This window comes from Fringilla coelebs (genome assembly GCF_963513975.1).
Source record: "Fringilla coelebs genome assembly, chromosome: 16".
NCBI classification, from domain to species: Eukaryota; Metazoa; Chordata; class Aves; order Passeriformes; family Fringillidae; genus Fringilla; species Fringilla coelebs.
The window spans coordinates 9,228,102-9,253,801 of record NC_140042.1 but is presented as its reverse complement, the minus strand read 5'-3'; the positions used below and the strand labels follow the sequence as shown (position 1 = coordinate 9,253,801).

General features: G+C 40.1%; 1 protein-coding gene across 2 annotated transcripts in view; it reads left to right on the top strand.

The window, feature by feature from the left end:
• Nucleotides 1-5,120: 5,120 nt before the first annotated feature.
• The window catches only part of CPPED1 (calcineurin like phosphoesterase domain containing 1), a 38,839-nt gene continuing 18,259 nt past the window's right edge, over nt 5,121-25,700 (top strand). For both annotated transcript variants that reach the window (XM_084216315.1, XM_084216314.1), the window contains exons 1-2: nt 5,121-5,239; nt 15,171-15,389. In XM_084216315.1, the coding sequence (XP_084072441.1) occupies nt 5,176-5,239; nt 15,171-15,389 (283 nt within the window). In that variant the 5' untranslated portion in view covers nt 5,121-5,175. The remainder of the gene's footprint in view (nt 5,240-15,170; nt 15,390-25,700) is intronic.

Here is a 25,700-nt window from a genome sequence, read left to right as displayed (position 1 = left end):
AATTTTGGTGAACAAAAAAAAAAAAAGACATTTTTCTGAAAGAGAATGAAATCTCTTTACAGAAGGAAAGAAAAAGGAGGTATCATTTTTTTCAAAGCACCCACATTGCTTGTGTGTCACCTGTAATGTAAAAATTAGTTTTTCTAGTTTGAAAAAAATTATGCTTTGAGCAAGGAAACAAAGAGATTCATCCAGTACATTTGCAACACATTTTTGATTAACCAATGTAACAGGAAAAGACCAATGCCCTTGTTCTATGCCTAGTTGAAAAATATCAAAGTGCTCTGATTGTTTATTGACTTTTAATACTTGAAAGATTGCTGTTTCTTTGGGGGTTTTTTGACAGAAATAGCAACTGTGGTTAATGATCACCAGGGTTTTATTTTTTTATAATAATATGTCATTTATCAGCAAAGAAGGAAAAAGGACTCTCAAGAGTCATGCATATAGATACAGAAACTAAATACTAATTTTTCTTTCATTTTGGTTTCATTGGTTTTGCTTGTACATTAATGGAAAATCTATTTGTTTAAAATAAGAAAAGTCCAACAAGTTCAAATTTGAGACCAAGTTGTGAAATAAAAGGTTTTAAACCTAGATTTTCTTCTTAGACCAAGTCAAATACTATAAACCTGTAGTACTCTAAAAACATACAGATATGTATGTGGATATATATAATAAAGAGTTTCTTCAAATATATTTATATTCCTAATTCCCTTCCATTTGTGTCTGGACAGGATGAGCAGCAGGAATCACAAAGTTTAGATAGTGGGCAAATGCTGCCCAAATCTGATGGCAAAAATTCTGGAGAGCAGTTAAGCCAGAAAGTTCTTATAGTTCAGGATGAAGTGGCAGTCAATCACAAATATTCTACAAAATTTTGGAAATGGACACTTCAATTAAAAACTTGATTTTTTTTTCATTCAGCTAAAGCCCTGCTGGACTCCTATCAAATTTTTATGTGTCTAGGAGTTTCAATACAAACTCATGACCCAAATATCCATGAATTTTCAGGAACAGACACTGAATGTGTCAAAGATATGCACCAGATCAAATAATTCCTCCTAGTCTGGCTCTCTCATTCCCTGGAGTCTTTACTAAACAGGAATTTCAAATCTGCTGGTAGCCCAGGTCTCAATCACTTGATGAAAGGTGTGAGTTCTCAGTGTACCTGAAAACGAAATCTCAGGACGCAGAATTCTAAAATCAGAGGCACCCTGAATAAAGTAGAACTCTTGAATATTTGGGAGCACAGAAAATTAACAAGACATCTTAAAAAATGAGCAATAGCTCTAAATAGAACCTGTATCTGTGTCAGAAATTGGAATTCAGTGTGCAAAACAAATTGAGTTAAATAGTGTGTTTAACTCATTACATCAACTTTTATATCTCTCATAGTTACAGTGATTCAAGGAATATATTACAGGTTTCTTGAACAAATGGAGCCTGCCCACACTAAATGAGTCAGATAAAAATCAATTATATAGTGGATTTTTAGCTGTGGAAATAATCAATGTCATCATTGTTCCCTTCCTAGCAACAAAATATTGGTCCTGGTCAACCAATCCCTTTAAGATGGCTTGTGCAAAGCATTTTTAATATTTTTGATATTATTTTATGGGCCCTTTGAAAATGGAAGGCCATTTGGTATCGAGGCCAAATATTAACAGAGCGTTTTTTAACATTGCTAGCACTCTTCATTGCAGTAATTCATTTTTACTGTAGTAATTCATTTTTGTTTGTATTGAATATCAGACCTTATGTTTTATCATATCCTGTAATGTTTTAGGCTCAGATTGCTAAATTTAGTTCTAATAGCATAGCCATCCTGGAGACTCAGCAATGGAGCAGGACACAGGAATGTACTCATAAGAGATACTACTGTAAATTTTCACAACTTCCTGATTTTTATCCATTTGCTGTTCTTGGGGAAGGAGAGGAGCTGTATCCTATGCCAAGCCTTCCAAAACGTTGCATCTGCTATCAATGCTGATGTGTTCAAGGACTTACAGAGAGAAGAGATTCTTAAAAAACAGACAATACATTGTATGTGTTATTTATTTTTAGCATGAGTAAATCCAAATTCTTTCTAAACAAATACAATTATATGTAATTCTATCATGAGGTTTCATCAATTTCCATTATTTTCTCCACCTTATCCCTCAAGGACTCATATATATCAGCAGGCACTGAAAACAGATGTTGATATTGCTGTGTGTATTGTTTACACCTCCAACTTTCATTGGATTCCCTGAATTCCAGATGGCACATAGTCATTCTATTCTATATATAAGATTAAAATGGTTTAGTTTCAAATCTGCATATCTTTCTGTGCACTGTAATTTCAATTCCAATGTTTAGACCAACCTTGTTATATCCTTTTCACCTTTTGTACTCTTCCAGTTTTGTTCTTTGTCATCCTGTCATTTTGCTGAGATTAGAAAAAAGATTCCCATTCTTCAACCACTGCCTTGACTATTTTGCTCTTTATTTCAAAGTCTCAATAGAGGTAGTAAATTTTAGAATAATTTATTTGTTTTATTAGTACTTTATCTAGGTCTCTCAAGGTGCATACAGTCTTACTTTAAAATGCAGTAAAAAATAAGGCAGAATGTCTGCTACGGGATTTTTCAGAACTTCCAAGAACTGTAAGTCTTGGCAGCATGATCTAAAGCACACTTGAGTAAGTCTTACGAGATCTGGACTCCACAGATCTGCACTATTCTATTCACAGCCCTTACTAAGCTAAATCTTACATAAGAATTTTATTTTCAATGCCTGCATTTCCCACTTTTAGTCTCTTATTTTCAATATACTGCATGCCCTCCCAGAATGGTACATTTCCCTCTGTATGTTCACACTAACTATATAAAATTAGTAAAACTCTCAATTTATACTCTCTATATAAGAAGAGACACGTGCTACTGTAAATTATTTATTCAGTGCCATTATATTCATGACACTTTGTACAACAAATCAAGTCCTATGACAAAATTCTGATGCTTTATCTAGGCCCCATCTGGAATGAGTCCATGAAAATCTATAATTAAACCAACATAGATCAGTAGTAACTTTGAACGACTTAGTCATAGTAAAATGAGTTTAGCTGTATAGCATTTAGTCCAAGAGCTTGGCTTCAAAAATGCATACTTCAAATTTGGCAGAGTAAAGGAAGCAGGAGAGAGCTGAAATCCCCCTCCTGCATACACGGTCCTGATTCTCAGTTCTCACGTTTATAAGCAAATGTTCCTTTATTTCTGCAGATGAAAACACTTCTGCACTCAGGCTGTAAAATCACAAAAAAATGTGTTTAAATTACAAAACTAAAATTTCTCGTGGCCTCCTCATTACCGTTAAGTAATGCTCAAGGTGATCTAAGATCAAAGGATTCCATTTGAAGAGGAGGCAACATAGGCAGGCTGCACACTCACCATCACCTAGAAAGAGCTGAGCATCCTGAGGCTCATCCATGATCCATCCTGCAAAGACATCAAATATAACAGAATACAAGTACTGACAAAAGAATTTTGTCAAGGAGAGCGGCCTATAGATGTCTAGAAAAAAAGAACTGTGAAATTACAGACTTCGACAAATCTAGAAGATCTTACAATCCCCATCTCTGCCAGGTCTGATTCAATCTTTCAGACATGCATAACTTGACAAGAAACATGGTTGCCTTTAGCAACACATCCAGGTTAAGTAAGACAAAGGTAATTCAGGTGCTGATCACAATCTCATGTCCTTGTGCTCCAGAGGCACACTATGCTGCCTTGCAAAACAATCTGCATTTTTTGGCCTGATCTTGATGTTATTTCACATGCAAAATTAATCCTGACTTTAGCTGAAGTCATGCAGCAGTCATATATTCTGGTTTATAGCTGCTCAGCCCTATTAAGCAAATGAGAAGAAAATGGAAAAGAAATAGAAAAGGTAGAAAAAAATTCTTTGCATGACTGAGCCAACTCCTCTTATATTAGCATGAGCAGTTCTACCACAAGACTGTGATCACCCCTTTCTATGATGGTGTTGGTATATTTAGATAGGCTACACCTGAGACTTAAAAATGCACTTTAGTTTTTATTTGCTTAATATACCACATGCTGCCTCATAAAGAGGGGAATTGACAAAAACTACTTAATAAAAAGACTTCCCCTAGTGCTTTCCATCTAATGATCTTTAAGCAGTTTACAAGTAGGACTGAAGAAGCTGTTTTTACTTGTGGATAATAATACCCACATTTTACAGATGGAAAAGCCATCTAGCCATAGGAATGCATTTTAGTTTACAACATTAACCTTACCTAACACATTGCTACAGATGTCACACGATGAAAAGAGGCACTCAGAACTCTGCATGTCGCACCGCACAGAATAATGGGGTCCCAGCTGTTTGACTGGGAAACTGCCACCGTACTGTTGTTCCTGGACGGCTGGGTCAAAAAGGAAATCTAGGTCAGAAAAGATTAAGAAAACATTGCCTTGTAAAGGTCACCCATATATTTCAGTCATCACCTCACTGTGTAGCTTGGTTCTGACAGGAACACGAACTGCGTGGGCCCTGCTCGTGCCCTCCACAGTGCCCACTGCCACGGGCAGGGCAGATGGAGCTCGGGGCGCTGGAGCAGGGACACACTCAGGCTTTGCTTTTTCTGCATACCTTCTCTTTTCTTTTTCAGAGTACTTGCGGATGATACCTAAAAGCGGGAGGACATTTAAACACTGAGGAAACCTGACGAGAACAACCCATGAAGGAACACAAAGGAAGGTTGCCAATGCTTTTAGACAAGGGGTTACATCGGTTCGCAGGTTAGGAACAAGCTGAATATGATGTAATCTATTACTTTATTATAATTTATTTAAAAGCCAGCACACCTTCGGGGCAGGTTCCACCCTAAGCCGCCCCCACACTTGGCGGTGCCGGGAGCCGCCCCGCAGCCCCTTGCCTGCTCCCAGGGCTACCCCAGGGCTCGCCCCAGAGCCGCCCGACCACCGCTTCCCCTGCTCCCCTCACACCAGACCGCGGAGCCTCCAGCGCGGCCACAGCGCCCGGGCCCGCGGGGCGTCCCCGGTGCGTCCCGGGGCCTCCCGCCCGCGCCAGGCGCCGCCCCCGGCGGAGGCGGTGCCGCCCCCTCGGCGGCCGGGCCCGGCGGTGGCAGCGGCCGCGCGGGCCGGGGCGATGGCGGCGGCGGAGGACATGTTCCTGAGAGCCCGCGGCAGGACTCTGACCGCCTTCCGCCCAGGTACGGGGAGCGCCGGCCGAGCCGCGCCATCGCCTGCGGGCTCTTCCCCGCCGCGTTGCCGGGCGGGAGGGGCGTGCGGAGGGAGGCCCCGGGCTTCCCCGGCGGCGGGAGGAGCTGCCTCCCGGGAGAGGGAGGTGTGGAGCGCCGGGGCCTGGGCTGTCTGCCGGCGAGCCCGTGGCGGCGAGCGGGGGACACGGGGGGCGCCGGACGGCACCGGGCGGCCGCAGCGCGGACGGACGCGGGGCTGTGGCCGCCTCGCTGCCCCCGCTGTGCCGGGGCGCGCCCGGAGCCGCCCAAGTTTGTCCCCAGGCTTTGGCTCCGGTGCAGATGCTAGCAGTGTCCACCACCGCATTCGTTTTAAAATGCTTGTCGGTGCTGCTGAACCGGCTCTCCACAGGCTATGAAGCTGTTGGTGCCAGCACTGTGCTGTCCTGTGTTCGTACCTGTAGGGGTGACCTAACAGGTTACCGCTGGGTCACTGCTGGTGCTCAAACGAAAGGCAGCCGTAAGGTGGTTCACAGCTCGGTAAGATGCTGCTTTCCCTGGGGTGCTCAGCCTCGCTCAGGTCAGCAGCGCAGGTGCTCCCCTGGCCCTTCCCCGCTGTGCAGGAGCAGCGCTGCGAGCCCTGGGCTGCAGCCAGCCGGGGCAGACGTGCTTCCACACCTGACAGGTGGGTAAGGCGATGAGGCCGAGCCAAAGGTGGCAGCCGTCTGTGACTGCTGGTTCTGGCTTGTGGTTGGACACAGAGGAGCACATTTGACACCTTAACATCTCAGTGAATGCACCTGTTTGTAAAATTCTCCCAAGGATGGAGGTTCTACAGTGTGCTGGGGTTTTTCAGGGACACAGCTGTGTTAAGAAATCATTTTCTATGGTCATGTATAGAAGATCTTCTATTTCTCTGTATTGTTTTGGTTTGGTGAGGTCAGCAAGGCTATTTCATCCCATCAATTTTGTGGTCTTTTCTTGGATTGCACTGGAAATATTTGGCTTTGCTTGTTGCCAAATAAAGAAAAATCACCAACTCAGAGCATGTGAAGTATATGTATACAGCCATTCTGGCAACCTATTAATTGCAGATGGTCTGGTTGGTTTGGAACAGAATGCCTAGCATTTGCTGAGGGGACAGATGGCAGACAAGCCATCTAGTTAAATCAACTATACAGTAAAATTTTGACAAAAGGAGTGTTCAACAGCAGTGTAAAAATTTCTGAGTAAAAGCTGTATCTAACTTCTTGAGAATTTCCTTAAACATGGAAGAAAACATCATTTGGAAATCTGTTTCCAGGTGTGCTTATTTCTTCTGAAGTGTCCTTGTTTGGAATTCGTTAAATATTAGTTAAGATTTTTCTTATGAGTTGGTTGCTTTTAATCTTGTTCAGGATTTGTTAGGCTATCATAGTCCAGCTACCACCTTCGGGTGCACTATTTTTTGTAAATAATTTACTTGGGTCTTTCTTAAGAGGCTAAAGTTCAACACAATGTTTTAATAACTAAACTATGAGGAAAAAAGAGAACCAAGGTCTGTTAAAACTGAGGCAAATTTTCATGCAGTTTAAGACAAAAATCAGTTATCTCTGTTTTGTTGCTTTTCTCAATCTTAAGGTTAAACATGTGTCCACATTTACTGCCACTGCTGTGGCTTGGCACACAGTTTCCTTTTAAAGTTTGCAAGCCACTACTGAGAGCTAAATTTCCTTCCTTTCTTCCTACCATTTCTGCAAAGTCCCTCTTCCCTACTGGTAAATTGTTCAGTTTGCTTTTACATAACATGGAGGTTATACCTGTAACCTACTCTCCTCTGCCCTTGATGTGGGACATGTGCATGAGGAGCTTGAGGTGAGTGATTGAAATCATCCATATGAGGCACAGTAGTAAACAGTGTATAAATACCCTACTGGTTGGCAAGAGACCTCTGTATGGTTTGACTTTACTTTGTAAAATAAATTATCTCTTTTATGCCAATGTGTAATTTTGCTTCAGCTGTCTACTTCTGTTAGTACTTGAGTGGAGGAACAGAACCGTATTTTTGGGTAAATGCTGTCTTCACCACTTCTCTCCAGAAGTCAGGGAGTTATTTGGTTTTTGGTTTCTTTGGGTTTTTTTTTGGTCCCGAGTATGTCAGTAGCATGCTGTGCAAAGAACTTCTGTGGAAGTGGTGGAACACTTTTTTCAAGTAACTAAACAAGTGATAGTTCTGTCAGTTTAACTGGTTGAGAAGTGTCTGTTTGAACCTGCCTTTTGCTAGTTTTAGTTGATGGTTCCAAAACCTTTATGTGGAACAGGTGAATGACCAGTATTGATCCTCACAGTCTCAGTTCCACATGTGATTTTGTGTTCCTTTGTCATGCCTCCCTCACCAATCTTGTACATGCTCTCAAAGTTTATTCAGTTGCTTCTTATATTTTCATTTTGCTCTGTTCTCTATTCCTTTCCAATCTCTGATTTTTTCCATTTTTGAATGTTGAGGTGACTTTTTGGTAGCACTTGGTAAAAATCATATGAAGTTGGTGGTGTTTTCTCTATGTGCACTATGCTGCACTTTTTTTTTCACAAAGTTCATCCTTTTTTGAACATTCACTGCATAGGAAGTCTCTCCTCAGCTCTTCACAACCAGGCCTGATTTTCATGCTGTCAAATGGCTTAATTTTAGCAAATTCCACTTCCTCACTGTTCAGTTGCTGTGACAGATTGTTTTGAGTTTGTTGAACAGTATATAGGTCCTAGTACAGATCCAGGTGGCATCTGGCTGTCTTGCCCATTTCTGTTTTTCTTACCAGTTTCTTGTGCATGCAAGGACTTCATTTTGTATTTCCAGACAGCTTGGCTTCCATAAGAGTCTTTGGTGATGAGTCTTAGATGCCTCATGGAGATGGGACCAAGTGGATCTCCCTTGTCCCTATAAAAGCTGTTGACTGCTCTTTCTGAAGAATCAATAAACACAGGAGCTACTGTCTTGGTTAGTGCTTCCATCACTTGTCTGTTCAGATGCCACTTTTGTAGTCATTTGTTACCAGAACCCCTTAAAATGTGAATGTCATAATGGCCGCCTCCCTGTTCCTCTGGTGCAAGGGCAGTTTAAGGTTAACTCCCCAGAAGTTCACTGGTTTTCACTTTTGAGGAGTTCTATGGGTGTCACCCAATCTGAGTGGTCTGTTAGTGCCTGTGTCTATTTGTTGAATCATCTACTGGTATTTTGATTTGAAACAGATCTGATGTGCTGTCTCTCAGGAGGAATTATCACATTAGATCTTCACAAGTGGATGCATGTGGATACAAAATGTACCTTGTTTTTCTTCTTTTCAGCCTTTCTTTTTGGCTGCATCTTGCATGTCTGGAACACCTGTTAACCTTAGTGACTGTATGGCAGACTACCTGCTCCTAATTCCTGTACAAAGTGCTTTGTTCTCAGTTTTATGTTGTTTCCAGTTCTTCACTTTTTTTAGCTTGACTTCTTGGACTTCAGTATCAAACCTTTCAGTGTATAAAATCTTTCCTGTTTCTTTTATTTGAATGCTTTAGCTCTTCAAAGGATGCTGACCTGCTCTTACCAGCCTCCTTATCACTGTTAATTAAGTAGTTTAGACAGTCTGGATTCTTTTTGGTCTTTCTGAAGTCCTTAGTAAATGCTGTGCATATGGTCTGAGCCTCTGGGATAGTGTCTTTGAATAGTTTCCATGCTGCCTTCAAGGATTTTTGCACTTTTTAAAAGCATCATAATTATATATAATTCGCCTTCCTTTGAAATTAAATACAACCGCAGTTGATTTCTTGCTTTCAGAAGAGTGTTAGATCTTGGCACATTATGATTACTGTTCTAGAGCTCTTCAACAGTAATATTTTTGAGCACTGATCAGAACTGCTTCCCAGCTTGCATATTCCATTCCCAGTACTGTCTCCAGCTCTCATATGGATTAGGGAAATTTTTACGTGGGTTTTGAGAAACTTTCTGTGACTTCACCTTGTCATTATGCAAGCCACCCCCCTTCACACCTACAGTTCTGGGCTGTAAAGTTTTTGTAATGAGTTTACATGTTAAATTTGGGGGTGGGCATAAGGCATGACTAGAATTCAGCTTCTGTAGCCCTCAGTACAAATAAACTGTGTCTGAGAGGGCATTTCTTACCTTGATAGTTATCTAAGAAGTTTAAAAGTATGTCTTTTGATAACAGTAGCACTGTCTCTTTGTTTGAGAAACCATATTCTGTCATTTAGTGTTTCTACTGACAGTATTTTTGTAGTGCATAATTTCTAGAATAATTACTCTTTAAAAAGTTTTATTTTTTCTCTGAAAATGTATTTTAATACCTGTTTTGAAGGGGTTTTTTTCCCCTGGTACTTAAAATGGCATAATTCATGACAGGTTGCCTTGGTCATTCAACAGAACCTTCAGTAGTCATTTCTTTGGTAGACTCCCAGGTACGCATGGAAAAAAACCAGCTGAAAGACTTGCACATTTCTTTAGACTGAAATCTTTGGTATTTAGGCATACAAAAATAATGAGTTTTCTAAGCCACATGTATTGATAATATTTTAATATAGAACAAGGAATTATTAAAAACATAGCACAATTCCTTTATTGGTTTTCAAGCTATTTCAGGGCTGAGAGTAATGGAAACAAATTGTTGCTGTTTGTGTTGTCTGTGATGTATACATACTGACTTCACTTAAGGGATTCCGTTTTCCTTCCTGCATAGACCTTCTTTGGAAAACCAAGCTTGTGATTCCTTTTCAGTTTTACCCAGAAAAAGAATCACAGGCACACTTTTGTAAGCAGAGACAACTTAGGGCAGGGAACCATGTCGCTATGTCTGCTGTGCTCTGATTTTCAGGTATTGATTCTCCTGTCAAACCCAACAGGACAGTGAGGGCATTTTCGTATTTGTTACTGCCCGTGATGGACTGAGCAGGCACTGAGAGTTGTGTCCCCATCCAAACTGCTCTGACACAAGAGAGATTATGGACAGGAGTAACTTTCTGTAACAGATTTGTTTCCATTAAATTCTGCAGAGTGTAGAGGAAGAAGAACACCAATATACTGTTGAACCCAATGTACTTATAAAAAATCCCACCAGGGAAATACTGGAAATCCCACCAGGATCCACAATCCTGTGTGCGTGTCAGAGGCCAGTGGTTTCTGTGAGCAATCTCAAGAGATGTGTTGGTGATCCTTGGAGATCGGGAGAGAAGAGAGATGTGAAACTAGGAAAAGCAAAAGGGGAAGAAATGGAGGCACAGCAAGAGATTAGCTGTTGTCCTTTAGAAGTTGGGAGATTCAGCTGAAATCCCACTTAAGTCCTTGATGTGTCTTTTTGCCTGTGATCACAATACATGGGTGAGGTTTTCTCTGGTGAGCTGCTGCTGACTTCTTCGGTCCTTCACAGAATTAATCCTTAGGTGAAATTAGAAGCTGGCGCTGTTTTTCAGGCAATGCTACTAAAAATACATTGCATTGATCCTCTGTCTGTACTTTGGCATTCATGGGAGCAGAAAAAGAGTAGGAAGCTATTGAAACTGAGGCATAACAACATGTTAAGAAGTTGGACTAATGCTGTGACCATCAGCTGCGCTTTTAAGGAGATCTGTAACCAAAACTGATTTGAAATAGGAGCTTTCTGGTGCTTGGTGTGTAAGTAGCTCCACAGACATTGTTTATCCTTCAGAAGTGGAAGCCATATGTACCTCAGTTATCACAGAAGTCTTAACTTTGTTCTGCATTAGTGTTTTCTTATGGTAAATTCTGAGAATCACAAACAGCTTCAGTGTCTGTAGGGACGAAGAACCAATTTTCAGGCATTCTCAGCTTCATTCAATTTTGTGATGGAAGAGAGAGGGCAGAAAAAATTATTAATTGAATCCTAATCTTCTATTGCTTTGCGTGTCATGCACTTCATCTAAAACAGCTACATTGCTCATCTAAAGGCTTGAAAATTCAAACTCCTAGTGAGAAGTATGCCTTTATGGTTAGTCCCACAGAAGTCATTTGCTCCATTTGAAGGGATGATAGCCATTGTACACGTTATTTAACTGAAACCTTCAGAAGTAGCAGCTGGGACCTGGATCATGACTAGAGACTTGCTGCAAAAGCAGCGGTTGGCCCTCCCGCCACTTGTGCCCAGTGGTGTGTGTTAGTTCCCCTCTACCAGGCTTGGGCAGACCCTCAGCATGGGAGCAGAATGATCCCCCTGAGCGCTGTTCTTGAGATCCAGTGCAAAGACCAGAGAAAGGGTTCAAACAGGGGCTGGTGGAGCCTGACTACAGGGCAGACAAGGTTCATTTGCTTCGTTTGCTTGCTCACAGTACCTGTTCTGTGGGTAGCTGAATCAGGAAATGAACAAGCAGCTGGGGAGGGAGAAAAGGAAGGTACAGAATCATGTTCTGAACAGGGTCCATTACCACTTCATTGTAAGGCAGAAGACTTCTGGATCCATCTGTGGTAGTGGAAGATGCTTTTCCCAGCTGTTTCTCGTTGCCACCCTCTTACCATTTCAGTTTGTTGGAAGAGCACTCATGCAGACCTAGTCCTGGGCTTTTCAGCAGAATTAGTGAAACTGCACTCATAGCAACACTTAAAACTTTAGCTGGACTGGTGTCAGATGAGGAAAAACTTGCAAAAACAACTCTGAAGACAGACCACTGAGGGCACCCAAGAGTCACCTCCTGGATGTGCTGAATTCAGAACAGGCTTAAGATTGGTGCCAGGTGCAAGTTCACACCAGTGGCGTACTTATACAACTCTAATCATGATATGCTGTTTTTATATTTATAGTACTTGAAGCACATTCCTGATTTTAATAAAAAAGTTAAGCTGTAAGTTTAAACAATGTCCTTAAGTTATTTTATTCCCATATACTTTTGTTTCATGGGAAACAAAAGCAGTGAGTAACAATTGATAAGTAATAAGCTAATGGTATTTGGTTTAAGTACTAAGGTTATTTGTTTTTAGTGTTTCTGGTTGGAGTAATCAAATAACAAGACAAAGGTAGAAAATATTTTTTCAACTTTACTGTTATTTTTGTAACTATTTGATAAGTTATTGAATACCACAGAAATAGCTATTGACTGAATTATTTGACCAAGACCAGTTAACTAAACTAACATTTTAAGTAAATGTTATTTATGTAGCCCTCATTCCTGGCTCTCTTCTGATATCCCTGCTTCACTTTCTTCATTTTATCTTTTTCTTTCCTACAGGAGAATATAGCACATACCTTTGCATCATTTTCAGTTCCTTTCTTTTTTCACCTCCTATCTCCTTCCTTTTCTCCCCGCTCTTCACCACCTCCACCCCTGCATCTTCTGTTTCTCCTTTCTTCTGCCATTTCTTGATTCTGTCTGTGTACTGAACTTCTCTTTTTGAAATTCATCTTTTCAGTCTCTCTCTTTGCCTCACATGACCATCACTCACCCACTCAAACCAGAGCATCTGTGCACAGTCTTAGAAACATTCAGGTACTGAAAACCTGGAGAGTTACTGTATTGGCATGAATATAAGTCAGGAAAATAAAATATCCCTGAAACATATATTAGAATAACCCCTAGTCTGGCTTTCCCACCTGCTCCCTGACAGTGCATTGTCTGCTTGCCAGACCTGTGTATGTTCAAGTGTTCTGTCTGAAGTTCCCTGGGACCTGGGCCAGCCCTGCTGCCTCTGCCACCCAGCCAGGACTGCTCCAGGTGCTGCAGCTGCCTGTGGCCACCAGACACCATTGCTGGGCTCTGACAGCATAACACAGTCTGTCCATACTTGAAACACAGCCTCTAAGAACAACTGCTAGCTCTTTTTCTAAGTAGTCTCTGTAAAAATAAATAAATGTAGTTATATTTTACTTAGGCTACTATGGTAAAAATACTGACTTCAGATTAAACAATACAAAACAAGTAGACTTTGCTCAGTGTTGATTTATCAGTGCTGTCTATCATGTTGCTGGAAAAGGGACAGGTATTAGTAGTCCTGCCATATTGTTCAAAGATTTGTTCTTTTGTCCCCATTTAATGAATAAATTGTACCACTCCTTCAAACCCAGTTCCTATTCCAGACATTCCTTTTTTTCATTTTCATTTTGTAGAGGTCATAAAGGGCTTCTGATGCAAGCTTCCTTAACTGATTTTTTTTTCCTATAGTTCTCTAGCTATAAAAACTGTAAGCTGATTTCTCTGCACGAACAGTGCCTTTACTGCATCATATAAGCTGCTTTTATGGCAATTGTATTTTTTCATGCAAGTCATAAAATAAAAACCTAAATTATTTTTGGCATTCAGCTGGTTCCATAAGGCTTATACTGCAAACTCATGGCTAGAAAGATCATTTCACTTCTCTGAACAGTTGTGTAACTTGAAGAGTAAATTTTATTTCAGAATTAAAAGCCAATGAGTGGCTAGAAGTTTCTGTCTATAAAATACATGATTATTATTTAGAGTAAGTCAGTGCTGGTATATAAATAATTTTGTTTAGAAATGAAATGTTACTTTGACTAAAGTGCAGAAGCTTTCATTTGGAAAAACGATCTGATGCCATAGCAACAGATGACAATTACAAGCAGCTTCCAGGAGTTGCCTACATTCCTCATCCCTCACTCTGGCCTATCCATATCCATGGTGCAAGAGATGAATTCTGAACTCTGTTTTCTGACCTTGCTTGGAAGAAACATACTCCCCTTCTTGCAAAGTGTGATGCTTCAGTTCTAGAGCTTGTGGAAGGAAATCAAAAGTGCATCCATGTGTTGAACATGCTACTTCTCTACTGTTACTAGAAGACCAGAAGACCATTTGCCTCAGAATGGATTTCAGATCAGACTGACATGAGAGTATATTTACAGATTATATTTTAATTTTAAATGATTTGTATATTTTCTTTTTATATTCAACTGTAGATGGATGTAGTCTGTAAGTTTTTAACAGTTTAAATGCTGTTTTAAAGCCTCCAATAACAGTAAATGTATTAAGGCAAGTAGAGCTGTCAAAACTAAAACATTCAGCTTGCAAATGAATGCATATAGACAGCTGGAGAAACCACAGTGTACTTGTGTTTGTACTTCAATTCCACCTTGAGACATAAGTGTAGGAAACAGGCTACCCATTTTTGTTTTAAATTTGTAGCCAACTCTTGTTTTATTTGCCCATATTGAGATTTTTTTCTTCCAAATGGGCTTGTAGTCCTATATGTCACTCTTTCTTTGTTGTACTTGGTACTGCAGTTCTGGAGAAAGAAGTATACAGAAAATGGTACCAGTACAGATTCTGTCCTACCCTCTGCCTACACCAACTCTATCAATGGAAATTTGTTTCTGAGTTCCCACCTTTATGTCATAGGTCCTGGGAGCAATTGTGGCAGCAATAAATTTGAATTTTCATTGTTGCTGATGATTCTGAAGTTGCTGGGTGTAGTGTTTGCTGACTGTGGACCTGTTGAGTGTCTTCAGTTCTGACTCCAAAGAATGTGCTACATCCAACTTCTCTAGAACTATGAGAACAAAAAAGCATCAAACTCCTTAATAATTTAAGAAAAAGTCTACTGGAACCCTAAAATGTGAAACTTGCATATGTTTTAGCTTGTTAATTAAAGAAGCAGTAATTGGAATCTTAAAAGAGTCAACTGAAATCTAATGTTACACATTTGTGCTGTGTTGTAGTCTTGTAATTTCCAGCACTACTTGCTGAATTCTTCACATACTTTTCCTCTAATCAGTCTATAATTACTATGTGGTATAATTAGATTAATATACTTTCATTTATTACAACTGTACATTAGAGCAAAATTTTGTACTTCTGCCTTTATATTTGTCCTGTATGAATGAGTACAGAATTCTGTATGTGCATTAAAGCAGTGTCAATGTACTGAGGTGAAGAACAATCAATTTAATGATGTGTGGAAGCTTTCATTCTCTTTTAAGTGTCTCTACTGTTTTGTTTTTTTCCTTTCTTTTCTTAGATGCTGAGTACCAATGGAAGGGGCCCTTCTACTTCATCCAAGGAACAGATCCTCAGTTTGGACTGATGAAAGCTTGGACACATGGAGACACTGATAATGGCGATGATGAATGGGGAGAAGAAATTAAATTAGCAGAGCAAGCAGTGCAGGCTGTTAACAAACTAAACCCTAAACCCAAGTTCTTTGTGCTGTGTGGAGACCTTGTCCATGGAATGCCAGGTAAGGCAATTAAAAGTGCAGAATGGAGGTAATAACTTCATTTTTTTTATATTTCAGATTGGCAATAAGGCTAATTTACTTGACTTCAAAATAGTCTTTCATAAGTACCATTAGTATTAGTTCCTGTTTTGGTATTTTTGGGGGTAAAAACTATGATTTGTAGATGATTCTTGAGATATTATTTGATTTTTTCATCTGACTTTTGTGTAGCATTCATCTTACAGCTGTGCATTCATTTATTAATTGCTTGCTTTGAGATGACAAGGAGGGGCTCTAGCCACTGGGGAAAACTAATGCTAATAAAATAGCAGAGACTAGATATGGCTTTTTGGGTACCTAAAGTGAGTAAGGCTCAGAGAATTCTATAGATTTCTAGTGCTTAATAGATTCAAGTATTTAAATTTTTTAAATGCTAAAGGTCGGTGAGTTTAAGCTCTAGCAACTCTGTCCTGTGGTTGTGGGACTCTGAGCCCAGTGGGTTCCTTTGTACACTGAGAGGAAGAACAAAAAACCATCCAGAAAGGTGAGTTAAAAGAAAGAGAAGTACTTTTCTGGGAAGTGGAATTAGACGTGGTGTTACCTGCTGAGAAGTGGTCTGGAAAGCAGATCTAAGCACAGTGTCCCACATTTGTTAGCCCCGATAAGCAGCAGAGCTGCAGACAGCCCTGGCTCTGTCACTGCTAGCCCCACATTCCACCCAGGGAGCCTGCAAACATCCTGTGCCTTGTGTTCCACTCAGCTTCACGCTCCACCTGCACCTGAGGAGCTGCTTCCCAGCCCTTGCTCACACAGCAGGGCTTCGAGCACGTTGGAGACCTTTCACTAATTCCTTCAGTGTCCCACAGTGTTAATTTTAAGACTTTAGCTGTCAAATTGATTGACAGTATTTGTAGGCTTTCTTTTGATCAGAACACAGTTTTGCTGAAAGAGTGGGAAAGTGTAAAAAACAACAGATTTAAGCTTGATTGAATCTACTGTGTAACACCTCAGTAGCTTGACCATAAAGTATTCCATGATGCAGTTTTATTGGCTTACGTGCTTCCATTAATTTTGGAATCATCTTCCTATAGCAGAGTTTTAATAAATGTTTTGATTAGGACTTCTAATTTGTGTAGGTGTTCCAAATATTTTGGTTTCAGTATCTCTTGAAAGAAAAGTCAGGACAAATAATAAGTGTTATACATCCTGTTGAAAGAGATCTTTCACTCTAAAATTTAGAAAATCCAGAAGGCTAAATTAGTTTCTGTTTACCTGGATATTTCTCAAATACTCATAAAACAGTGCAAAGTTCTGAGTACTTTTGTCTCTTTTGACTTCAAACAACATTATGCTAAGGCTTCTCTGTTGGTAGAGTGTAAGTGTGAACTGGAGAGCCAGCAATCTTCTGACTTCCACTGGGCACTGAATGGCTGGATACAGTAAGTCTTGTGTGTGGTACTTCTGGTATTTGGTTGGGTTCTGTTTTCCTAGCAATGGTTCTCTGTAGTCATTATTGTCCCTTTCGCCAGTGTATGTCTCAGACTTGGTAATGTTTTAAATACAAACCTGTCAGGGCTTTGCAAAACATTAGCATTATTCATTTTGAAATAGACATGTGAAAGAAACTGAGTGGATTGTACTGGTGAGATCACCTACATTGTGTGATGGATGTGCTGTGCCTTGTATAAATATTTGAAGCTGCCTCATGCAATTTCCAAGAAATTGCAAGAGAGAGCAGTTCATTACTCAGTAAACTTAAGGGTCTTTTCCAGGCTCAATGATTCAATGATTCTATGATTACCTCACTTGAGCCACCCTATTTTAAGTTCTCTAATAATTTCTTGGTGATTGAAATTATGTTAATAGTTTTCAAGCCTGTTATCATGTGGTTATATAAAGTGGTTAAGGAAATGCACTATTAAAAGGAATTGTAGAATATTCAGCTGGAACAATTACTTACTTCATTATTGCCTTTGTGTTTATACAAATGGCTTGCTCTGCTGTGTGTTGATAAACATAAAAGTACAATTTAACCATTAAGTTGTACATAAAAGTACAGTTTTACAGCCCTTTGTCTTTCTGTGGAAACTGATGACAGAGATAACAGTGACTTGCTCTGTGGTGCAGATACCTGTGGATTAGCAGTCTTGGACTAGGTGCCTAAAAGGATAGGGAGATTATACAGCTTTTTAATCAATTCCTGTTGATAAAAAGTGAGTGGGCAGCACAGATCTTCCTCTCTTCTCTTAAAACATTTTATCATGGAGTACTAAGGGTAAAGTTTTGATGGATTGTTTTAAAGCATGCACTGTAGCCATTTAGCTGAACCAGTGTTGAAGCCTTTTGCAGAGGAACTCCAAGAAATCTCAGAATTCCAGCAGCTAGAAGTGATGAACAGAATCCTGATCAGCTGGGAAGCAATCAGGCACAGCACTTGGAATCCATTACAGATGTCATTAGAGCAACGAAGTAATCATATCTTGGTATTTAGCTGCTGATTAAAAGTAGTTTGTACTCTGAATATTATTTCCAGAAGTTTTTCTTGATTACATAATCAGAATAGGATATCTATTCTTGGTAACACTAATATTGTGGTACAATCACATCAAGAATTTTAAGTGTTACCTTATAGTGCAACTATCTCACTGAATGTAATTTCTATGAAATCTATGCTTACACTTAGATACACCATGACGATGAAGGACTTCCTTCTGAAGGCATTTGTGTGCATTATATAATATAATTTAATGTGACAAAAATGCTAATCTGTAAAATATATTGTTGATCAGATTATGTGTTTATTTGACTGCATTTTTCTAAAACTCTGGAAATTGATTTCTGAAATTGTTACTGTTCTCATGTTTGATTTTATGAAAACTTCCCATATTGTTGTGTTACCAATAGACCTGGAGCCCAGCAGTCCAGTTCCAGTCCAAGAGCCAATTCCTCACCCGTCTTGTTCTCCACTCATCCAGACTGCAGCATCCCAGCTCCACAGCCCTTTGATGATTATATAGCAGTGCCTCACAGTGACATCAGCCAGCACTCTCAGTATTCTTGGATTCATCCCATCAGTCCCATGGGATGGCCTGGGTTGAAACTTTACAGGAGATGCTGATTCTATCCCTAGTGTTTCCTGTGCTCCATTAGCTCTGGGAGAATGTTTCAGTGCAGGGAGGCAAAGGAAGCTCTGAGTACCTGCTGCTTGTCACTGTCTCACACAGCAGTGGGCTGTATTTTCTTTATTATTTAATTGCTGAAGTAGCAGTAGAAGCTTTTGCTGCCTTCTGCTAGTTGCAGCCCTCAGAGTGCTTTTCCTGACAGCAGCCCTGCATACCAGGGTACTTTTTCAGTATTCTTTCTTTCAAGTATATCTTTGGTTCCAACTCCCTTTTATGTCCTTTTTTCATTGGTTCTCAGGCATGAGTTCCTCATTTAGCCAGATCATTCTCCTTATAGCCTACATTTTTCTCACTCCCTCTGCCTTCCCTGAGTATCCAGAAGGACCATTCTTGTGTTTGTAGGACCTTGTCTTTGAACACTGTCAACCCTCTCAAACTCTTGCCTTCAGAACAGCCTCACAGGATCCTGTAGGTGATCCCTGAATAAGCCAGTGTGCTGTCATGAGGCCTCAGATGTGCTCTCTGCCTTTCCTGCTCCCCTCAGGATCTTGAACTCCACCTTGGAGGCCGCTACAGCCAAGGGTGCTGGGATTAACACACCCCCCCAGCATTCCTGTGGTCGTGAGTAGTAGGAGCAGGGCAGTGGGCCCTGGCTGGCCTGTCTGTGTCAAGGGATTGTCCCAGACTGCCTCCTGGGGTCCAGGTCTGGATTGCTGTCAGCAGGTGTCAGGGATGTTCGTATCCTGTAGGACCTGGGGCAATCTAGAGAGTGTTTCAAGTTCCTCACAGGACACTTAATCCATTCTTTTGCCCATTTTGGGTCGTCTGTAGCAAAATCCCACCTTTAGTGGCTGAGCTCTTCCCCGATCCTGGCTCAAGTTCAATGAGGCTGGTGTCTGTTCCATAGAGAAGTGCCCTCCAAATGTGGGGCAAACACCCCAGCTTCTTTCTTGCTTGCCCTCCCTTGTTCCAGTTTAACACAAACATTGTGCTTCCTTCTCCTACACTCATACCTTCAGTGTAGATTGGTGTCCAGGAAACAGCATCAGCATTTCAGCACCTTTTGTTACAGCAGCAGAGAATTCAGCTGTTGGCAGCCAAGGTCACCCTGCTGAAGCCACTGAAAAACACTGACTGTGAAGCTGAGAATCCAGCAACTATTTTTAAGTGGCCAAATTCCTTCAGAGAAAATTGTTTAATTGCATTTTTTTAATGATGCTATTGCTATCAGTAACTTGATAGTTCTAGCCAGGAAAGGTATTTATGTGATGTATTTAGTCCAGATGTTTAATTTTTTTTCATTAATTGTTCTGGTTATGTGAGTAAAAGAACAAGACAGCAGGTCTCTTTCAAACTTACTTAGCTCTGACTGAAATAAAATGTAGCTGTTTAGAGACTGAATGAAATGAGACTTGTCTAATAATGTGTATAATCACAAAAAACCTGATAGACCTTGATTAAGCTTGATCTGTTAGCAGTGTGATAATGGATCAGTGAGCAAGTAATGTTTATGCTTGCAGTTTTAAATTCATTTGTGTGTATATGTTAATTACAAGAAATCAAAATCACTGGAATTTACTATTATGGCACTTGAAATACACTGTGAACACTTGTACTCATTATTTTAGTTAATGTGAAGGTATAATAATCTCTAATATACACATTCCCTACCCAGGTCATGCAGTGCTCTATAATCTCACATCAGCCTTTTCTGTCAATTAAGCCCAAGGAGTGACATTTTTCTATTTTTTTTTCTCTCTTTGTTTTATATTATTAAATTGTTTAATTAAGGGTTTTTAAATCATTATTTATAACACATTTCACCATTTGTACTTTTATAAATGTACCTTTTTTAAGTGGAACAAGCTAAAACATCTGATTGTTTCAATCAGCTTTAAAGAGCTGCAGTCATATTTAATAATGTTTTCTTATTGCTCCTTGGTGTGCTTGCTGTCTGTGTCTCTCACTCTCTTTGTTGGGCCATACTTGGATTGTAAGAGCTTCCAGGACTCTGTGTCTGTTACATATTTTCATGTTTTTCTGTGCCATCTAATGTGTGTTTCAGGCTGTGAGCCCGGGCATGTGTTGTTACTGTGAATAGTTTAAACAGAAAAGGCCCTAACAATAGACAAGCTGAAAACAGAGGTGCCCCACCTATACACAGCTCATTGCTGATGTGTTCGTGGTCATTGAGGCACTGCAGCCTCGAAAGCTGCCAGATTACTCTGTGTAATGGGGGGAAAAACAGCCAGCCAAGGCCCCAGAGCTGCAGCAGCTTGTGCTGGTGAAAAGTAAGACTTACCTTCCACGACTGGCATCCTGTAAAAGCAGTCATGAATTTGGGAGAGAATTGTCAGTGTCAGAATCACTGTGGGACTGCGGGAGATGCAAGTGCTCTTCCTGCCCAGTGTCCTTCCTCTGTCTCCCTGCTCTCTGTCCTTCAAGCATCGAGCACCTGCCTACAACCAGGATGTGTGGCTGTCCTGCTGCTGCTTCCAGGGGCCCCAGCTCTTCGGGGCCATGCTCGGGTGCCAGCCAGCTCCCCCTGCCTGCAAGCTGGGCTCTGTGTGTGCATCACCGGTTTGCGTTTTCCCCCAGGAATTCGCACGTTCCGCTAACGCTCTCAACTCCTCCATAAAGCCTCAATAAGGCACATCAGCTCAGTTCAGCTAATTACAATTTTGGGCAGCAGTATGTTCTTTATGTGAAAAGTGAAACTGCATGTCTCCTCAAAATTATATACCCTACCCTCTCTCCCATGCAGTGTTTCTTCACATAATAATACAGGCAATGATGCGCAACAAGATTTTAAAAACACGTGCCAAATGTTGGGATTCTGAGTTCATATTTAGACAGCAAGTGACAGTTTTTCAAATCAGTATTTCTCCATTTGACTCCTGCTTGACAATTTGATTATCAGAATATGAGATGAGATGGGCATACTGGCTTTTATACAATTAGTCCCTCTTATGAGCTGTGACACGTCCACAGAGGGGAGTGAAGTTATTTACATTCAGAATAGACAAGCTGCAGAGCTGAGGAACATCAGAACTGATGGTTCTGGTGGCCAGACAGTGGTATGGCTTCATTTCTGTTTATAATCACTGTAGCATTTGAAGGCATCCTCTCTCCTGGGAGAATCACAACTGCATTAGCTTGAGCTTCTTTCCCATGCCCAAATTGGATGTAAAACTGCCATGGTCCAAAGTATTTGTCTCTCTCTTTCTGTCAAATATAGAGTGCCTTAACTTGACTCCCTCCAAAAATGTAATTTTGATAGACAATAAATCTTGAGACATGGGCTGCAGCGTATAATTGCAAACACCTTGCAGGATAACTCTAAAAAAAGCTCTTTAATTTGCCTAATTTTCTAGACTGGGGAAAGCACACACCATAGCAAATTTTCCTAGTCAAAACATTATTGTTTAAAACCTATTTGTGAATTTTCTTGTTTCTCTTAATTGAAAAACATATTGGGCTTGTCAGGAAAGGTCAGTGAATACTTAGTTTGTGTAAGAGCTGAAATTGGTACATCCCAGGAAGTCTTACCTGTCTTTTGGTCCAGGATCCACTAAAAAGCAGCATTGAGGAAATGTCCAGTTTTATCACACTTGATGAAGTCCACAGTCATTTGGCCATGTGTGTTCTTCCTTGTTAGGAATATTGCCCAGGCCTTTGCTGTGCAGAGCTGTATGTTTGCAGCTGCTTTGCAGCCAGCTGGGCTGTCCCTGGCGAGGCAGGTGCCGCACTCGTGCTTATTGCGTCACAGGGCTGGCGTGGTCACACTGCAGGGACGAGGTGTTGGGAGCTGGACATCTGCTGCTGGTGGGTTTTGCACACAGGATGAGATAGGAGTGTACTGCTGAAATCTGCATGCAAATGCACAAGCTGCCATTTATACATTTGTGAACTGAATAAATTACAGAGAAATGTCAGGTCCAATTCAAGTTCTTAATGCTATATACAGTGATTTGGTAAGACATTCCACAAAGGAAAAAACCTGTGAACGGCTTTTAATACTGCTTTTAAGCTACCATTAAATAACTAATTTTGTTAAAACAAAGGATCATTAGATTATTTTTAAAATTTGGCTAGATAAAATTAGGCTGCACTGCTAGCCCTTAAGTGAGGCATGTAGATAAGGAGATATTTTGTCAAGTTTTAATTTTAACTAGAAATATAGTAATTCTCAAAAAAATCCCTTTCTCATCTAGAAGGCAAGAGCATGAAAGCTGATGTTTGATTTGTCCATATAATAGACATATGAGCAGGTCAAAAAATAGTGTCTTAAAATAGGCTCCACCTTTAAAAATGGCTGTAAGCATTTCACCTTTACTATATTTACCTTTTTTGCTATTTGAACTGTGTGCTTGGTTGACTAACAAAAGCAAGTTTGTGTATTTTTTTAGCTCCCAGCATCGTGGAACAGCTGGGGAGGAGGCAGCTGTATTCCAGTGTCACTTGCAGTTTCAGCAAAATTGTCAGCCAAATCCCAATTCCTGAATCTTTGTCAGTGGAGAATTGTAATAGAGCATGAAGTAGAAAAGACACAGATCGACTTTTTAGGTGCAAGGCAGAAGCAGAGGCTTTCAAATGTTTATACTGAATCAGGGTATAGGTAAAGGTTGTATTTGTTTGAGTGCAAGGTAACATTTCTATGTCACTGCCTGATCAATAGGGCAGGGTTTAGGTGTGACCTAGTTTCCTGACCACAAGGTAGTGTAATCTAACTAAACTCACTGCATCTGTTTCTTCTGCTGTTGTAAACTTACTCTGATATGCTTGGTAGGATGGCATCTAAACCAAAATGATTCTTGGCTATTTTCTTCCCCAAACTCTTACACCAGTGTTAATTAATAATAGCTAAGAATTTGGGTAAGCAGCACATTATTTGTTAAATATCTAATAATAGCTGTTTAAAGAAATGCCACTGTGGTTGCATAAATAAACATTTTGTAGTAATTATCTGATTCTAGTAAAACCTAATGGAGCGTTCAAAGCCTCAAACAGCTTACTGTGAAATTAAATTTGCTCTAATCAGCCCAGAGTAGGGAAGCATCTGAGATCTCCACACAAGTCCAACAGGCTCATATTGCAGAAAAACCATTGGGCTGTCAGAAGCAGATGTTTAATCTTCAGCAAGTATATATTTATTTGTATTTTAAACCATGTTCTCTAATCTAGTCTGCAGTTGAATTTAGAAATCTGATTAGCAGATCGATATCTCTGAATATTAAAATCTTGGAGATGTAATTAGCTACACAATTTTCTCAGATCTTACATTTATGATACAAGTACTAGATACAGTACTAAAAATCTAGTACAAGTACTGGATCTTTCTGTGAAGTTTTTTAAATTAAGTTTGGTTTTGGTACCGTAGCATAGAGGTATTTTTTTCCTGTTTGTGATGATTTCATCAGAACCACAGACCCAAAGGCAGTGGTGGCCTGTGCTTGCTGTGACAGCTCTGTGTTGCTGGGAGATGAGCAAGGATAAGAGCAGAGTTGTGCTTAAGTGAAGGATAATACTTATTTTCACAGCAGAGCATGGAGCAGTAAATGCCATGAATTAGGTTGTTCTGTGGGTACCTGTGTGGCTGGCACTCAGAAAAATGTCAGCATTTGCAGTCATTATATTTAATGTCATGCACTGAAACCAGGAGCAGTTGATCCCCTAATAGGCTTCCTTATTCAGTTGGGGATTTTATAATTGCTTTAATATAATAATTGTTCATTATTAGTTTAAACTAGAGTTAAAATTTCTTCTTATTTTAATGCTCAAAGTTATATAATAAAATTAATTTGTATTTTCATGTAGGAAAATTTTTGTGTGATCATTTTTTGAACCTCAGAACAGATTATTACTTGTTTCGACTGTACTGAAAAAGTCACAGCTGTAGACAAATGAGTATTCCAGATTCTCCTTTTCACTGGAACTAATGAAATGAGGTTCTTTGTAAGTTAGACTGAGTAGTCAATCAGTTTGTTCAGGAGTGAATATAGTAATATTTACATTATTTTTTGTTCATCATAAAATTGTCTTCGGGCTATTTGAAGATTAGAAATATATATGTCTAAAGAAGAAAGAGGAGACATTTTAGCTATTACAGCACAGACTAAAGCTAAAAAAACTATTTCAGAACATGACCATAATGGGTTTATTAAAATGGATCAGCTTATCCCTGCACATAATAATTTGGAATGACACAGTGTGTTGCATTAGTTCATTACAGCAGACACCAGAAGGGAAGCTTTTAAGTTTAAAGCAAGAAACAATGAAGAGCGCTGGTAAGACTGAACTGGGTGGCCGGGGAGGTTTCCTTTCTCTGCAGTGCCCTGTCCACTATCACATTCTTGCAGCCTCCCAGGACAAAAGAGAACATGGAGACCGTAGTGTTTCATTCCGCTCACGGCCCATGAGAGAATCACTTTTATGGGATGATCAGTTGTAAAGAGATGAGTAGAGGGAAGAGAGTGGCCCTGGCAGTCAGGAGGAGTCACCCCTATTGATGGCATGGGGAAGGGCAGGAAAGAAGGCAGCACAGTGAGGAACAGTGTCAGAGCTCTGGGGTGGGGAAGCTCCATCTGCATCAGTGCTCTGAAGAGATGCTGTGGATTGGTGCTTTGAAACATGGCAAGATTGGAGCTCAGATCTTTATGTAAATGCAAAGCCATCAGATGCAGTTGCAGAAGGTGCCTGGCAGCTACAGTGTGGTGTTGATGATAGCATTGGGTTTGGACCTGTGATGTCAACAATAATTAGTTGTCTTTTGATGTCAGAGTACTTCTGGTATCGTTATAAATTACAGAAGGAATGGGCCCAGTGTTTTTCTAAGTCTTGTTTTTATAGCTGGTGTTTTGACATTTTCTATTTTGCTTTTATCAAATGTAGGTACTATTTCTATTTGATGCTTTCTATAGTATTCTTGTCTGCAACGTATGCAGTCTCTTGGGTTAAATGTTAAACAGATTGCAGTTGTCACATCAGGGCCTTTCAAGAGTGTTGCTGGCATAAAACTTGATTTTTCTGTTTTTTCTTCTTCAAAATGAAAATTTGTGCTTTCCATTAAAAAACAATGTGATTGCAGCTCTTCTAAGTTTGGGACACTTAAGATACATTAAAATACTGAGAGTGAGTAATGAGAAATCCAGGAAATGGTGGTGCCATATTTTTGCATATTGTTAAATTATTTGAAGATGTCTGAGCTAAA